Here is an 18,557-nt window from a genome sequence, read left to right on the forward strand (position 1 = left end):
TTTTAAGCAAAGGGAAAAGCTTAGATGCAAAGGGAAAAAAAAATTCTATATTTAGATTCAGATGTAAATTTAAGTACAAATTCTGTTGTTGACTAAATGAATGTTCTTGTTATGGTAAGTGAATTATTTTGTCTGGGTTTAATATATTTTTAAATCTGCAAAATAAGAAGGTTGGAACAGTTCAATGCTAAGGTCTCTTTCTTCCTACTCTATGTCTATGAATCTGTGACTTTCTCTGGGTCACACAAACAAAAAGGATGGATCAAATAGGACCTATGTCTTCTTATCTTTACTTCCCTATTTTTCCACTATCATATGAATAAAATTGTATAACAGCACTTAATAATTTTCAATGATGTAGAAATGTTTATTCCCTCATGAATTCCAGGAAAAAGTGACTGTGTGACATTCTCATCCACTATCAGGAAATGCCAATGTGGAGAGAGAGAGAGAGAGAGAGAGAGAGAGAGAGAGAGAAGCAGAGAGTGCTTCATGGGCAGTCAGAAAACTTCAACTGACTTGGATCTGCAAAAAAAAGCATTCTAGGTGTTGGGCAGCTCACTGAATAGTGCAAAGCCTGAAATTAGAAAAATTTAGCTTCCTGAATTCAGATCTGATCTTAGACACAAGCTGTCTGACCCCGGGCAAGTTATTCCACCCTATTTGTCTCAATTTTCTCATTTTTAAAATGAACTGGAGAAGGAAATAGCAAACAACTTTAAGATCTTTGCCAAGAAAATCTCAAATAAGACCATGAAAAATTAGACACAACTAATAGACAAAAGAACTACAAAATTAAAGAGAGCAATATGAATAGTAGATAGTTAACCTGGGAAGCAGGAAGACTTGGGTTCAAATGTTGCCTAAGACACTAATTGTCCCTAGGCCAGTCACCTAACTCCTCATTGTTCTAGGTAATTCCCCGAGGCTATAGATTTCAGAAGAGGTGCCAATCTGCTTTGGTAGAGGAATTCCTTACTTAGGAGAGTTCTTATATCAATAAAATCAATGGCTAACTTCCTTTCCCTATCCTATGCAGCTTTAACTTATAGAGGTAAGATGACTGGCATTATAATATGGTATCATAGAAAGAACAACTAAGGGGCAGCTAGGTGGGGTAGTGGATAGAGCACCAGTCCTGGAGTCAGGAGGACCTAAGTTCAAAACTGGCCTCAGACACTTAATAATTACCTAGCTGTGTGAGCTGTGCAAATAAAAAAAAAAAATTAAAAGAAAGAATAACAGAATTGCTATCTGATGAAGTGGGGACAAATCTTAGCTCTTCCATTTACTACCTGGCTGACCCTGGATAAGTAGCTCCATCTCTCTCTCTATAATTAGAAGGTCAAACTAAACTATACATAAATTCTGTTCTCCAATGATGTACTGGTAAATATTTAACAACTAACATTAAAATTTTATCAGAATTGTTAATATTTCTCCCTTACTTTCCCAATTCCAGAAAAATTTTAAAAACCTTCATTTGTAATATTTGCTAGGTTTCAAAGCTACACTGAAATTTGAACAATTGGCTCTCGAGAAACAGTTCAAGCTGGCTTCAGTCTACCTCTGCTTCTATCTCTAACATTTTTTCCTAAATCAGAGATTGAATAAAATCATAGTTGAGGTCTTTTCCAACTCTAAATCCTATGATCTTCCTTGTTTTACTAACTTGGACCTTCATTTTGGCTCTGCAACTCATTCATAGACAGATAAATGGAATGTGAATTGGACCCTTGATGATTGTGGAACAACAGACAGGGGCCAAAGGTTGAAGTCCCATTTCTGGCACTAATGCAAAACAAGTTATTATGAATGGAATGTGATTCTTCAAATTCATGGGATTACTATACATATTAATGTCATTAATAAGGTAATTATAGTAATAATAATAATAATAATAATATTTTTGTCAAAGTTGACAAATGCCATGTGTCTACCCAATATATTTTATTGACTCAACCAGCAGCCAATTAAACAATTTTGACCATAGTAATAGTCCCAATAGACTTTAAATCACATAGATTTACGACTTTAGAAATAATCTCGTCCTTCTCTGAATGAGGAGGGGGCAAAGACAGGATTTGAACACACATTCCCTAATTCTAAATGTAGTATATTTAAGGGAGGGAGGGAGGGAGGGAGGGAGGAAGGAAGGAAGGAAGGAAGGAAGGAAGGAAGGAAGGAAGGAAGGAAGGAAGGAAGGAAGGAAGGAAGGAAGAGGGAAGGGAGAGAGGGAGGAAGGAAAAAAGAACATAAGCTGGTACTAAGTTTCAAGTACTGTGCTTATTTGATCCTGAAAATACCTCTAGGATATAGGCACATTTATGGTTGAGGAAATTTGGACAAATAGAAATTAAGTGACTTTCTCAGTCTATACCTAGTATAGTCTGAGGTCAAATTTGAACTCAGGTCTTCCCGACTCCATGTCCAGTGCTATATCTTCTGTGCCACTCCATATAAATACCTTGAAAGAGTAGAGAAATCTTCAGATAAGAGAGAAAAATAATTAACATTCAAGCATTTGTGATTGAAGTGTTTTGTGAACATTTTTTTAAAAAATCAAGCATTAGAAAATAAAGGCTTTTGAGGACTAATTTTCAGACTCAAAAAAAATCAGAAAAACAGAGAATGGCATATTTAAAAGACAACTTAGAGGTCACCTAGTACAGCCTCTTTGTTTTATAGCTTAGGAAACTGAGGCACAGAAAAATGAGGTGATTTGCCAAAGTTTTCAGGACTGAAAATTGACAGTTTCTAAGACTTGCATCATCTAGTAGAATGTTTTTTTTAAGGTGGTTGTTGTTATTGTTGGATTTTTGTTTCTTCCCCCTGCTGTTTAGATTATTTGCTGAATGATGAAGCTGAAGATTCAAAATGAGTCAAGATTATCAAGTCCTTTTTGAACTGGAAGATATAGAGACAGATACCTCAACAATCCATGGGCCAAGGATTCTGGTCCAGTGATTTTACAATCTTTCCTAGAGCTCTGGATGCTTTTGTTGTCATACCACTTAATCAGTAGTTTCTCTAAAAAGAATGTATTTTTTTCTCCCCTCAAACTACTTTTTAATCTCAGCCCAGTATGTTTAGGTTGATAAACTGAGTTAGGTCATGACAAAATGGAAAGGTAGAATCAGAGCAAGAAATCCTAGGTATCACGTAGGCCAATCACTCTAATTTTACAGATTAAGAACCTGAAACTCATATCTGAAATTTCTTGTACAAAGTCACAAAAGTAACAAATGATACTGTAGCTAAGGCCATGTGACTTTAAATTCAAGATTTTTTCCCCCATTACACAGAAGGAAAGTTGTGTTCTTTCCAGTTGTGTGTTGTTCAATATGTAACAACATGTTCTCTTGGGAGAAAATGTAGGTACAAAACACTTCTAAATTTAATTTACATTATTATTACATCATTATATTTTCTCCATCACTTTCTTGAGTCTAGGCAATCCACAAAATAGTAAATTGGTCATTGATTTGTAGTGTTTGTTTATTTCCAAGATTAAAATGCTTATATTGAATTTTTTTAAAAATATATATCTTAATTTTCTTTTATTGTTTCAGCATGTTTTATTGATAAAATGAATACAGAAAATTATTCAATGATAAAAATCAAAGATTAGAGTGTTATTGGAGGAAAAATCACATAGGATTCTTGTCTTTCCATTAATGCACTTTATGCTTAATTGTATCAATTATTTTTTCCTCCCCTCTAACAGTCCTACACAATGTTCAGGAGGCTTTTTAATAGCCTTTAATTAATTTTTTCCACACTGAAAATTAAAGCAAGCCAGCCAGTTACAGTGGAGTGTCCTTGATACTCAACACCTCAACATCCTCAATCGACTCTTCCCTCTAATTATAGGGCTGGACAGTGGAACAATAAACTCCTCCAAGAAAGATTTTCTTTAAATAGGACTCCAAACATTCCAACTAAACTCTTCATTTTTCATTAGCTGCTATGTTTTATTGTGACTCTATAAAATTCATGTCCCCATAATAGGCACCCTCTGGCAGTTAACCCCTCTACTTTTAAATTTCCTTTTTTGTATATAGTTTTCACCCATTATATTTGTAAGTTCCTTGACAATAGGGACTGACTTTTTTTTTACTATTCATATCTTTATCTCTTAGCACACAGTAGGTGCTTAATAAATGCTTATGGACTATAACTATCTACTATTCCTGACTGTTTCGGGGTCTAATCAAAGCTAGTCTAATTTCTCTTTAACATGATAACTCAGAAAATAATCAAAAAACATTTCCACTTAAAAGGTTTTTTTCCCCTTTCTAATAAGTATCTCAAGATCAATATGTCAAAACAAAGAATTTAATATCTTTCCCCAAAATTCTAATCCTCCTTCAAACTTCCCTCTTTCTAGTGATGGCAGTACCATAGTTCTGATGACTCAAGTTTGCAGCCTTGGAGTCTTCCTTGAATTGTCATTCTCCCTCATCTCTCAGAGTAAATCAACTTTTTCTGTCTTTTATAAATCTTTCCTTCCTTCCTCATATACAACACCTATCCCCTCGGACTTTCATTATTACTTCACCTGGACTATATTGCAAAAGCATTGTAATTAGTCTTTTTGTTTGCAGTCTCCCTTCTCTCCAATCCTTTCATCATACATCTGCCACAAATAAGCTTAAAGCTCAAGTCTTTTGTCAACTATATAACATGGATAATATTAAGTTCTCAGTCCTTAAAAAACTATATTATTTTTATATAAATAGTTTTCTCCCACATCTTAAACAGTTGACTTTTTGAACCCAAGCATAACGTTTTAACATTTATGCTCCTAGCCTGTTGAAATCTCTTTGGATTCCAATTCTGCCCTAAAAACTATTAACTAACCCTCCCACCTTCCTGTGATCTTTAAATCTGATAATTATGTCAGGGTATTCAGAGGTTTCTTCTGAGACCTGGATGTAGTTTCATTAACTTTGGGTTTTTTGAACCCAAATGTAAGATTTTTATCCCTTTAGCCTGTTGAAATCTCTTTGGAACCTACTTTGCCATACAAATTGTTAACTGGCTCTACCAACTTCCTGTCATTTTCAAAATGAATAAACATACTGTGCCTTTCTAATGCATTCATCTAAGACTTTAATACAAACATTGAACAGTCCCATACTATTCTATACACTTCCATATTTGAAATCATCAATAAGATAGCTTTGAATTCCTGTAGCTTTACTATTTTTCGAGCTCCAGGCTCAGAAAGCATGGACTATGTAATAAAAATGACCTAGAAGCTTTAAATATAGACCAGATGACAGTCAAGTCCTGGAGATGACTAAAGCATTCACTGAAATGTGTGATTTAAGTATTCACAGAAGATGCATGAGATTCGGCGTAGAGATATTTGGGATTTATCAGACTGGGTTATTTACACTTTTTGAAAAAAATCCCAAAGTGCTGGACTTGCTATCTCTCTGAAAAGGGTGTAAAACACTTTTTCCTCTCTGGGACTCAGTCTCTCCATTCAGAAAATGAATAGATAGGACTAAATGACCTCTCAATTCTCTTCTGTTAATCTTAGGTCCTAAAAAGACTGATTATTGACTCTGAGACCTCCCCCCCCCCCAGAAGCCAGATTTGTTTAACCATTTTTATTTTACAAGTTGTCCTTTATTAGCCTTGAAGAAATTGCAGTTTCTCACCACAAATTGCCCCATCTTCTTTAGTAAGCACCATAGGTTCCACTTTCTGGTGCCCAGGAAGATGCTACCCCCACTTTAGAAGCTGTTTTAAACTTAGTGACCCATAGCTGATCCTGAAATGCTCTTTGCAATGACCTCTTCTTTTCTTCTTACTTCAGCAACCACAAGATAAACCAACTTTGGTACTCAGGAAAGTCTGAACCCCAGCAGGCAGTCTTAGGTTGACTGACACCACATGAGATGTTTCTGTTTCCATTTTTGAAATGATATATTATAGCATTTACAAAACCTGAGCACTTTGATAAGGTTTTCAGAAGCCAAGTTCCAATCAAATACTTTGTCTCATAAAGCTGTGAATCTTAACTCTCAGACAGAAAAACACAAAATTGTCTTTATTCCATGACAACCCTACATAACTTAGTTTTCCCTTTAATGATATGCAGATCATATCAGAAGTTCTTAGCCTTTTTTGTGTCATGGACTCCTTTAAACCTTGAAGCCTGTAAACCCCTTTTCAAAATAATGTTTTTGAATGCATCAACTAAATGCATTGTATTGAAGAGGAAACTGATTATACTGAAAGACAGTTATAATAATTTTTTTAAGTTTATCAAACCCAGGTTAAAAACTCTTGAACTAGAAGATTGTCTTTAAGGTTTTGTCGAACTCCAACATTATCTGATTGGGCATCTAGCTATCATGCTACCATGTTGCTTCCTCAAGGTTCCCATTTTAGGAATTGTCATTTCTATCTTATATCCTGAAAGAAGGGACAATTTTCTGTCTGGAAAAACAGCTCATCTTGACTTTACAGGTCATCCTCCTTACAGTTTTATAAGAAAAACTGTGACATTCACATTATTCTTTGACTCAGGTTGAATAGCAATTTCTTTGACTAAAAGAAACAATCATTCTCTTTTCCACCAGTATTAAAAAAAACACCAGAACTGTTCCCAAAGACAGACTTAAACCTACTGATTGTTAATTCCCAACATTTCAAAATATAATTTCTTTTTGTACTTATCAGAGGAGTTAGGTTTTTTACAAAAGCTAGACAGTGAAGATATTCTTGTTGGCATATAGGAAATAAAAGCCTACTTAGAAGTCATCAAAGTTGTCTATTCCTATAGCCAAGAACCATGGCCAAATAGGTGAGAAATACTTACTAGAAGACTTCTTCCATGACTAATACATGTTTATTAAGTGTTAAATTAGTTTAGTTGTTAAAACAAAGGCTTATGTTAAAAAATACAAGCTGGTCTGACATGATTTATAAGAACTTCTTATATTAAGGCATAGAAAGCAATAAACTTGGGGTCAGGAGACCTATGTTCAATTCCCAGCATTGATACTTGCTAGCCCTATGACCTTGTACAAATCATGTCACCTCTTTGAGTGACTTAGTTCCCCCATACTTAAAAGGGAGATAATGATCCTTTTTATTACTTTCTACATATGGTTGTTATAAAAACCAAAGAAGATATTGACTATAAAAGGATAATTTAAAATACAAAATGCCACATTAATATAAGGGTAATTTCTGGAGATACTACAATCTGACCCTCAGTCAGTTAGATAAAGAGATTTAGCCATGAATTCAAAGCAAAGACATTCTATGGATTGAATTACAAGTCAGTAATAGGATGCAACATATTAACAACTTGTCATCATTTCCCAAACAACTACCATCTCTATTTCTAAGGGAGCTCCACATTCACCTTCTGGCTTACTACCATATCTCCCAACCCATAAAATGATAGGATATTTTAATTCAGCCTAAGGAACACCAGGTTTTCCACACAGAAATTAGACTGTCCCAGAAATAGGTCCCAGTTCTGTTTTCAAGAAAAGCTTGGAGGCATTGACCTATCTGATCACTGCAATACTAAGTGTCCTTACCTGTCCTGATTCTTAACATCATAATCAAATTCTAGTTGAGATGTTAAAGATCATTACATAGCTCCATTTTCTTCCCTTCTTTCCCAATTGGTTCTCTATATCAGTATCTCATCCAACATACTATTGGCAATGAGTCTGTATCAACCAACCAACATGCCTTGTGACACAACACAACACCATATCCTAGTTTCTTCTCTTGTTCCAGGGGAGATTCTGGCATCATTCTAAGGCTACAGAAGCTTGCCAAGGCTCTGACAGAAAGCACAGTGATGGCAGCTGGAGAGCAGAGAAACAGAGGGACAAGGGCAGGAAACGTGTCCAGGTTCTAAGTGGAGTTCAACCCCACACTTGCACACTCTTCTCGTTCCAGAGCCTCAAAGATCCAAACTACTGAAATCAACTCCAAGGTAGCTCTCTAAACTTATTTCTAGGCCAGAGAAGTGAAGGGAAAAGTGAGCAGAGTAGCATAACATAATAGGCTTTAGCATATGGAAGCTGATAGAAGGAACTCAGCATCTATCTGAGGCAGTTAGGTCCTTCTGAAAAGTCATTCAAGCAGATGACTCATGAAGTGCCCAATATTGGAGGATGCTGAGATACTTTAAGATTTGGCCTCCAGGGGAAAAAATCATCAGAAGCAAGGGACTTATTAGGGGGGAAATAAGGGAAGGAGGAGGGAAGACTAAAATTATCAAAGGTCTCAAAAGGAAAAAAATCTTAAAGAAACTTAAGCAGATAAATCAAAAAGGGAAAATATTGATAACCAATAATAATCTTGTTTTAATGACAATGTTCAAGTTTCCATGAATAAATACTGTAAAACAAAAGAAAATGATCTTATACCTGATAAAACAGAGGGTCCTATGGCATCTGAGGGGAACAGGGAACCATGTGGTTTGAAGGAGAAATGAGAATTATTAGAGCAAAACTTATGGTCAAAAATAATATACAGAATAGAAAAATATGAATCTGTTATGGCAAGCCATAACAAAAGAGAACAATAAATCAGGAATGCAAATAAACAAATGTAAAGATCTATGACAAAGCAAAATATAACAATATTAAAAGAAAATACATTCACTATTCAAGCAATATATATGTAATATATATATATATATTACAAAGAATAAAATATGCAAAAACATTCTAAAGATCATAGATCTCACATAAAAAAAATGACAAACCAAAAAACCTTAAACTGTAATGAAGGAAATAATAGAAGAGAACTACCCAGTACTTCTCAATGGAGAAAATGAATTTCTAATTGAAAGAATTCACAGATCATCTCCAGAACCAAAAAAGGAAGACTTGGTCCTAGGGAGGAGAATTTTTGAGACAAAGAGAAGAAGCAAACCAGAGGGAGTATCACATAACAAGAGACATGTATTTTTTTTTGGGGGGGGGTGTTCTTTCATGTCGCAATGTTATCTATTTTATCTGCATGAATTATTATTGCTCTGGGTTTGTGGCACAATAGAAAATAAGTAATCTGTAGGGCAAGTTTTGCAAGGCAATGACAGAAATAACCTAATAAGGAGAACTCAGATTGGGTACTTTGAAAGTTTTGATTCCGTGAAGATTGTTGGTTGTCCTTTGTTTTGGAATACTAACAACATCACGAAAGTGGTGTTGACTTCTAGGTGAATTGGATTCAAGTGAAGCAAAGTTGTACAAAGTCATCAGTTTCATTCTCTCTCCCAGATTTATTGAACTTCAGTGGCAAGATTAAATTCAAAATGATTGGCAATGGACTGGGATGAAGAGGATTATGTTGTCATCTTCAATGTTTGACCAAGCTCTAGGTTCTCCACAAAAGCTACCTCATTCACCTTCATAGCTGATTGGAACAAATTGTTCTCATGCACTAATTCCACTGGGGTGGAGTGGTGGTGGTGGAAATCTCTATATGCTTAGGGTACACATACCCTAACCCACCAAAAGGATTGAAGCCCATCAATTATTGTGACTGTTGAGATGGCTTACCAGCATGTAGCCACTGCCTATGAAACAGTTTCTTGGAGTCATAAGTGAGAGTTGATTGATAGATAGACAATAAAGGTGAATGAGTAGCTTTGAAAAAATCTTCATGTCCTCACACCAGAGATGCTAGTACCCCTTGAACACCCCCACAAAATCCATGAGAATTACAGAAAATAGGAGAGACTAGATAAGTATAAAGGTCCTGAACAAGAGAATGTCTTAAGTAGACAAAGAGAAAAGATAATGAAGAGAATGGGAGAAACTATCTTTAAAAAATACACCCCAAAAATGAAATTTAAAAAAGAAACTAATGAATAAGACTAATCAAAATGGAGGGCTAAAGGAAAATCTACTTGACTGAGATTTTAAAAAAGGAGAAAAAATTAATCAGATAAACACAGGAAAGAAAATGGAAACAAGAAGAAAAATACCAAAAATAAAGAGGTTTAAGAGAAGAAAAAGGTTTTTTTAAGGAAAAATGAGTCACTGAGAATAAATAGGAAAATATGAACCTAATTCACATTACTTTAAATGTGAATGGTTTAAATAACAATAAACTACAATGTTTATTACAAAAATGTATCAAAAAGCAAAGATAGCCAAATAAAGCTTAAAGGATAGAAAAAAATATTTAAAAGTAAAAATTCAAAAAATCAAGAATTATCCTCATGAAATATGACAAAACAAAAACACTCAATAAGTTTTTACTTATTGTGTGCTAGGAACTCTGCTAAGCTATAGGAATACAAAGAATGACAAAAAAAAAAACATGATTTCTGCCCTCGAGGATCAAGGGAAGTTAGATGCAAAAAAACAAGAAGACAAAAAAAAAGCATAAAGTGTAAATTGAAGACAATTCCAGATGAAAGGCACTAGGATTCAGGAATGGAAACATATACCATATTTGATATTTTGCATGGAAAATATAACTCAAAAGCCAGAAGATCTATTTTTAAAATTTTGTTACCTATATAAGTTGTTTGACTTTGCTTAAGGCACTTAATTTCTTTTATGCTGAGTAAACTGAGTCTCTAAACCTATTTTCATGTGATTTTCCTCATTGGTGGAGATTGATTATTCAATTATCCATCTATTCCTGATAAGGGGAAAGAATTGATGAGAACCTGGAAGAAAAGAGATCGTGGTTTTCTGACTTTCAGAGAGACTACTTGTGGTACCAGACTCTTCAGACACATGAAGGGAAAGAAAGACTTGGAAGAAGCTTACATGTAGAGGAACCAGTACTTTAATCACATCTCTATCCTCAGCTTACTACACAAAAAAACCCCCAGAGAATTTCTCCTTTCTTGAATGAGCTGAGATTTCTCAGAATTCAATAGGAAAGCTCATTTATCCTATGTATAGAATATACAAGATGAAGAATAATTACTTACCTCACAGTTGTGATAAAAATACACAAATTGTACAGTACTATATAATTAAGAGTTAACACAATTATCATTAGTATTACATAACTGAAAGCCGATTCTCATAAATCTCACTAGAGAGGTAGAGTAATGCAGTGGATAGTGGTGGACTTGTTGGAAAGACCTAGGTTTAAACCTCTTATGTTAATGAACAAATTCAAAGTTCAATTTCCTTACAAAAATTACTTATCTACCTCACAGGATTATCAATGAAGAAACTACACACCAAATGTTATTTGCCAATGATTATGTCAATAGAGTGAAACTTATTTGGTGAAAGATTTCCTTCTAAGTAGATGAGGGAAATAGTTGTTGATGAAATCTAGCACCTTTGCAGGTATTAAAATATCCTCAGCATCAAAGACATCATTCAGCCTCACCTCCACCTTCTGACTTCCCTGGATATCTTCAACCCAAGTTCTGAAGATCTTTCCCAGTTCCCTATTACATCCCTCCACATGCAAGAAGACCCCAGTGCTTTTTTACCCTTTACAGATACATATGAAGTTCTATGTTGTCCCTCCTATTAGAATGTGAGCTTCCTGAGGAAAGGTACCATATTTTTCTATTTCTTTGTAACCCTAGGACTTAGTATAATGTCCAACAGGAAACAAGTCTTTAATAAATACTGGTTGAGAAGTGACTAATTATGGAAAGGGATATCAAAGTAGTGTGAAAAGAAGAGGAAAAAGTGGAGAAATAGGAGTAGAATCAACCTTTATACACAATACAACCCATTGTCAAACCCCATCAAAAGGCTATCTACTGTGTATATTTTCCCAAGCAGCTTTAAAGTAGAACTGGGGGGGGGGGGAGGGAGGACAAGGGAAAGGGGTGAGAATAAATTAGCCAGTTTAGTATAGTTTTGTTATTATTTCAATTGTGTCCAACTCTTTTTGATCCCATTTGGAGTTTCTAAACAAAGATAATCGAGTGGTCTGCCATTTCCTTCTCTATCTTGTTTTACAAATCAGGAAACTGAGGCAAACAGGGTCACTTATTTACTCAGGGTCATATAGCTAGTAAATATTTGAGACCAGATTTGAACTAAGATGAGTCTTCCCGATTCCAGATCTGACCTCTGTTCAGACCTGATCTAGCTACCCTAGGTTATTTTAGTACTTAAGAGTTAATTGAAATGGGCAATTTTTACATATTCTCAAAAGCTAGATTTAACAGAGATGTGAATTTCTACCTTACGATGACACAAACCATCAATAACTTTTGTTGCCCTGAGCAACTCTAAACTTTTCCATAATCTAACTCTCTTAAACTCAAGGGAAAAAAGAAAATAGCAAAGATCTTATCAAAAATATTTTATTTAAAAAAGAATCAATTTTACTATACAACCTATACTGGAAATACATTGAATAATTGCTAAAATAAATACAGGCAATTAATTCAACATTTTTTATAGAATGAGAGAATTTGACATTTGAATGTTATCAAAGTTTAACTTAGAACATAAATAGTTAAAAAGGTAAAATCAAGTTTTAATCTCATTTTTTTGAATGGCTGTGTTGTTTTCTCACAGGCTCACCAACTGCCAAGCATTCTGTTTGTAGTAAACCAGAAGGCAGAGAGCCTGTGCAGCTCTCTCTACAGCAGAATTTCATGTGGGTGCCCGCATTAAAAAAAGGAAGCGGAAAGATGGATAATTCATTTAAACACCCAATGGTTTCTGCTTTACCACAGGGCTTTTTAATGTCACAATCCAAAGGGTGCCTATTTGTTCTATGGGTTCCAAACACATTTTTAGCCCAAGTCTACACAGCACAAAGTACAAGAAACGATTTTGCAGTGCCAGCCACCAGTCTGGATAACTGAGGCCCTGAAGTGGAACTTTGTGTATGAGTGCGTGTGTGTGCGTGTGTGTGTGTGTGTGTGTGTGTGTGTGTGTGATTGGGACTGGAGGGAGGTGGGTACCCAGCATATTCAGTTTATTTTTCAGTTCATTGCCCAGATTCAAGAGATAGGTCCCAGCCTTCTCCTTCCCTTGTACTGTGTAGATATGTCAACATAAGTCAAGAGAGGGAAAGTAGAGGTAATCTGTGTAATTCATAACCAAATACTTTTGGAGGGAAATTTTCTGGTTTGAATTAAACAAGGTATTGATCAATAGACTCCAAGACCACTACATGGTGCCCAACTCTTTTTTTTTTTTATTTTGAGCACATGGGGCTGGTTTTACCCTCTACACAGGAAAAGTGAAAGTTGAACAATTTATCTATCTAGACATGTCAGAAATAGGTCAAATAATTACTTTAACTCTTCACTTTACTTGGTCTGTGTAGCTATAGGCTATATGTCCAAAGGATATTAATTTTTATCTCCTATGCATTTTTAAACCCACAAAAATACACACATTCTGAGCAGTGATGTATGTGTATATTATGTTTTTTTTGAAAACCAGAGTTCCTTTTAACTCAGTTATGACAAAATTGCACTTATTTACCCCTTTGGCCTTGATTTAAAATGATATATTGTTGGATGCATACAAAAATATCATTTTTCCTCCATAAAAGTTGAACAATTTTGTCAGCCTTTTTGAAATAGAATGGAAGTCCAAAGTTAAAAGACTGAAATCTAAATTGCCTTCTCATAGAAATGACTATTTGATTTTAAAAGGCAGAGAGAAACATTTTATTCTTTCTGTCATGAACAGCATCAGCCAACAAAGCTTCACATTTTGGGCAGGTTTGTTTTTTGTTTTTTGTTTTTTTAAAAGTATGAATTCTTTTGAAATCTGTTTAAAAAGGAAGTACAGGTGGGTTTTGGCAGAGAAATAGAATAAAGAATATGCAAAAATTGTGTTGGAAAAGTCGTCATACAAAACAAAAACACACAATACAATAGTATAAAAATACAGCCAAGCCATTGGGCTTCCCGATTCTCCTTTGGCATTGTGTTTGGCAGACTAAAACAAGAAGACCTTTTCTAAAAAATTCTTCTTTTTAAAAAAATCTATCAAAACAGTCCATAAATTAGTTTGTAAAAGTTGAAAGAACTTTTCCTTGAGATTTCCAATGCTTTTCTTGCTTGAGAACCCACATAAGCATGACTAGTGAGGTATATGAGGCGAAACACTGTCAGGCGTATGCACAGTAAGGACCAAAGTGCATGAACAAAGAATTCATCTCATTTTCATAGAAATAACAGGTTAAATCTGAGTTTATCCTTGTATGATCTATCATTTTACTTTGGCAGAATCAAAATAAACCCATAGAAATTGAATGTTCAAGTCCCAGCAGCAGTGAAGTATTTCCCCCAGTTCATTACAGTCCCTATAGAAGATGACTAAAGTGTTGTGTGTATGTGTGTGTGTTTGCAAACTTTGAGAAAAGTTAGCTCATACATCAAGCACCATGTCATATTGTTGCTCCTTTTTCCTTCTGCCACACTTGCTGATGAGAACCACATAGAGAGTCAATAGCATCACCCAATAGCATGCATAGACTAATGAACCAATGATAAGAACTGTCTGTTTGGAGTCACCAAACTCCTTTTTAGACTCCCTGTAAATGGTGAAAATTACACCACCCAGAAGGATGGTAAACCAAATAGACACCGGGATGAGTCCTATGAAGTTAACAACAATGGTTTTCCTTCCTGAAGTGCCCCACCCTGCCTTGTTTATTGTGGCAATGGCAAAAATCTTTGCCGGCAGTAAACTTGACATGTACAACACTGAATATAAAGACATGAAAACCATGACAATATTTCCTCTTAGGCAGCTGGCAAAGGAAGACTTGATGAGGCCCACGAACTGAACAGTCAACAGAAAAAGGAGAATGTTCCAAATTTTCCCCCGGTAGAATAGTTGAATGACTGTGGCAATGAGGAAGAAAGGAAAGAATCCAGTGATAACGGCTTCATAAGTCATCCACAGATGGTGTTTATGAAACCACATGGCATTGTAGAGCCACTCGCGGAAGTATGACTTGCTCCATCGGGTCTGCTGGTTGAGCCATCTCAGATATTCTATTGGTGTTTCAGTAAGGCACTTGGATCGGGCAGTGTATTTTGTGGCATACCCCAGGCTCAGCACACGGTTAGTCAGATGTCTGTCATCTCCAAAGCTACACTGGTTGCCCATAAATTCTTGATTGTACCAGTCTTCTACAAATTCGTGAAGCAAAGAGTTTCTGTACATTCCCAGGGGTCCGCTGATACATTGAACACAGCCAAAATAGGACTGACAAGCTCTCTCTATGTTAAAAGCCATCCAGTATCTCACACTGCTAAGAAATGAGATCCAAGAATCATATTTATTCAAAATCTGAAATAAGAAGAAACAGAAAGATTAAACATTGGTTAAAAGAATATATATACAAGACCCTACCAGACTCAAATCTGATGAGGACCTTATTACTTCCTTCAACTTTGGCCAACTCAGGTCTCTCATTTGCCCCTTCCTAAATTTCTATGCTAATGTATTCTGAGTTTTATTTTTTTTTAAACATCATCTAGTACTTCTTTTGACACGGGATTGCTTTACCTTTTTTTATTGTGATTTTTCTGAGCTCAATCTTCAACCTCTCTTTTTTCTCTCAATTTCACATATCAATGTAATATGGAAGAGTTGAGTCCCGATTCACTCTAGCCCTGCCCAATTTCTAACTTGCCTTAAAATATACTTCTGCCTTCTGTCTCACACACTTTTCCCAAAGCTTGTCAATGTCAGTCTAAACAACTTTGCTTGCCACAAAAAGTTTGATCTTGAAATAACTCTCTCTACATTAAAGATAAACTATATCACACAGCTTGAGTGGGCTCTCAAATCAATTCCTTTCATCTCTTACCTGGATCATAGATTCTCCCCCTTGCTGTTACTTTACCATCTCCCAGTTTCTTTCCTGAGTCTTTCTTGCCATTCTAATATCACCATAATTCTATTGATTCCCTGTCTTATATGTTTTCATTGTTGATTTGCATCTCCCAAAGATCCTTCTTAGCTCTCCCACTGCTCACTTTCTGTCACCTTCCAAGTACTCCCTTTGCCTTTCATTCTATTCTACAATGGATAGTTACCATCTTTCACTATTATTCTATCTTATGTACAGTTCTTTTCCCCATTCTTCAGGATTTCCTCTTATTTTTTATCCTATGAATACTTCCTCTTTTAAAATTCATCATTAATACTTTATTTCCCATTCTTCAAGGACTTGATCAAAATTAAACTCCCATTATTACTTTTTCCTTTATCTCTAACGTGACATTGGGATGCTCCATTTGACTTCTTGTGTACTTTTTTTAATTTCAATTTCTGTTTTAGGAAAAACTAGACTTTTTTCCCCTCTTAAAACATCATTTAGCAAGAGTACAAGAGCTCCACTTACTATCACTCATCTATCTTCATGATGTACATATGGTAAAATACATTTTTCAGAAATGACTAATGTTTTGATCTGCTTTGATTTATTATACTCAATTATTAGAGTTATTAGACATATTTTGGTGGGATCAGTCTTAATGGAAGCAAAGAAGGAAACAAAAAGAAGACCAAAAGGGGACATAACCAATAAAATATGTAAAAACAATTTGGAAATTTACAACTTTAGCAGCAGGTTATTGTTGGTTATTACTATCTGGTTGAATTAAATATATATATATATATATATATATATATACTGAATTATATATAATATCTTTTTGTTTTTATGTTAAAATATCAGTTGATTATAATAAAATACTTAATATTATCAAAGACCTATTATCTATTCTATTTATGGAGAGAGAGAGACACACGCAATCAATTTCTTAGCTTTCTATAGTCAACCTATATGTTATTGTATGGAATTATTTTAAGCATTGGTCTGAACTTCTGATTTCATTGCTGTGGTAATTTCTGGTGTGGAAATTTCTCCCACAGTTAGTTTGGCAATTTTTCTGTAACATAAGAATCTTAGCGTGTTGCCCTAGGACTCTAAGAGATTAAATAACTTCCCTTGGTTCACACAACTACTACTTGTCAAAGGTAGTCCTTGAACTCAGTTCTTCTTAAATTCAAGGCTGATATTTTATCCACTCTGCCATGTTATCTCTCATTTTGGAACTATTAGTATTCATTAAATTTTACTTATAAGGCATTGGGAAAATTTCTCTTTAAATATGGAATGTTTAAGAACTGATCCATGGAATCCCAAGTGACCTCAATTTTGTCTATTTTAAACACATTATGCAATAGAAACTTATTTTATTCAAGGCAAATCTTAGGTTATATTCACCTGCACATCTCCCCCAACACCTCCAACCATAGGATCTTCTTCTAAAACCTTGACCATCTCCACAGATGAGGCGGGGTCAAGCATGGTGTCTGAATCACATACCTGCAGAGAGACAATGGGGAAAAAAAGGATAAATTAGGGAAAGGAAACTTGAGAAAGCTCAGGCACACTTGCACTTAAATACTGAATACCTTGTTCTACTCCGTCAAGGCTTCCTTCCTACTGAGGTTTAGGATGCCCCAGCCCTGGAAGCTCAAAGGCCCTCCTATTTTCCACAAGCATGGCTCTGAGTTTAGTGATCTCCTGGATGGAGTGGCTCAAGTCTCACCAACTGAGTTATGATGCTATTATCTCTGAAAAAATCACTTCTGGGGATATTTTATAAGTTTTTATAAAGTCCAAGCATGGAGAATGCAGGTGGGTATGATAGAAAAGAGTGTGAGAAATATCCTAGTGGTCTTTGTGCCATTTTCTGTGGTACATGGACATAGGGAGAATGCTTCTAAAGATGCTTACTGGTTCAAGTGTCATTCAAAAGTGATGCTTCTGAAAAAAAAAAACCAATATCCCTCTCCTTTCTAAACAATCTCTTCAAACTTAAGACCTAAATCTAAAGATGGAAGAGAAAGAAAACCCTACAAACCTGCCTTGCTCTCATTCATCCCAACCATTATAATTAAGTATATGCATATGCATATATAATAGATATAGTTCCCTAGATAGAGAGATAAAGACAGAACTATATTCACCTATACCTACACATATATGCATGTGCATCTATATAAATAGTTACTTATACAAATGCGTATATATACATATAATATGTCTATATATTTACATATAAATAATGTATGCAAATATTATAAACATATAAATATTGTATAAGATAGAATTCTGCTTCTTTAATCTCCATCACCCATAAATTTTATAATATATAAAAATGTATGTATGCTCTATAATATATTATATCATATTATATACAATTTTATATAATTTGTATACATATCAAAATGTATGTGCATGCATGTATATGTGTGTTTATATTTACATGTGTGTGTTTGCATGGACAGATGTATGCATGTGTGTATGATGTATATAATTTGTAATAGGGATGAATGAAGACAAAACAGGTCTGTATCTTTCCCTTCCTCAGTTTTGTATCTTTTGCTTAAAAATATATAATTTTAAGATACAATATCACTTTTATACAAATGGTTTAGAGCATAGTTATCAATGGATAGATACCACATATATATATGTATATATATTATACACATGTATACACACATATATGCATGAATAAATTTTGTGGGTGGTATGTATATTTAAAATGTATATGTGTATGTATTTTT

General features: G+C 34.7%; 1 protein-coding gene across 1 annotated transcript; it reads right to left on the reverse strand.

Moving 5' to 3' along the window:
• Positions 1 to 12,327: 12,327 nt before the first annotated feature.
• On the reverse strand, positions 12,328 to 17,968 carry LOC141498395 (hyaluronan synthase 2-like). The gene is made up of 2 exons (XM_074201529.1): positions 17,206 to 17,968; positions 12,328 to 15,257 (listed from the first exon to the last, which is right to left on the reverse strand). Exons 1-2 carry the CDS (start codon positions 17,287 to 17,289, stop codon positions 14,328 to 14,330), a joined length of 1,014 nt encoding a protein of 337 aa, XP_074057630.1. The 5' UTR covers positions 17,290 to 17,968; the 3' UTR covers positions 12,328 to 14,327.
• Between the last annotated feature and the right edge of the window lie 589 nt (positions 17,969 to 18,557).

This window comes from Macrotis lagotis, chromosome X (assembly GCF_037893015.1).
Source record: "Macrotis lagotis isolate mMagLag1 chromosome X, bilby.v1.9.chrom.fasta, whole genome shotgun sequence".
NCBI classification, from domain to species: Eukaryota; Metazoa; Chordata; class Mammalia; order Peramelemorphia; family Peramelidae; genus Macrotis; species Macrotis lagotis.

Bases quoted from the DNA above. Each gene is read 5' to 3' on its own strand.
- LOC141498395 (XM_074201529.1), bottom strand. From the start codon at position 17,289: ATGCTTGACCCCGCCTCATCTGTGGAGATGGTCAAGGTTTTAGAAGAA. The intron at 15,258-17,205 runs GTGAATATAACC...TTCTTATTTCAG, and splicing joins GTGTTGGGGGAGATGTGCAG to ATTTTGAATAAATATGATTC.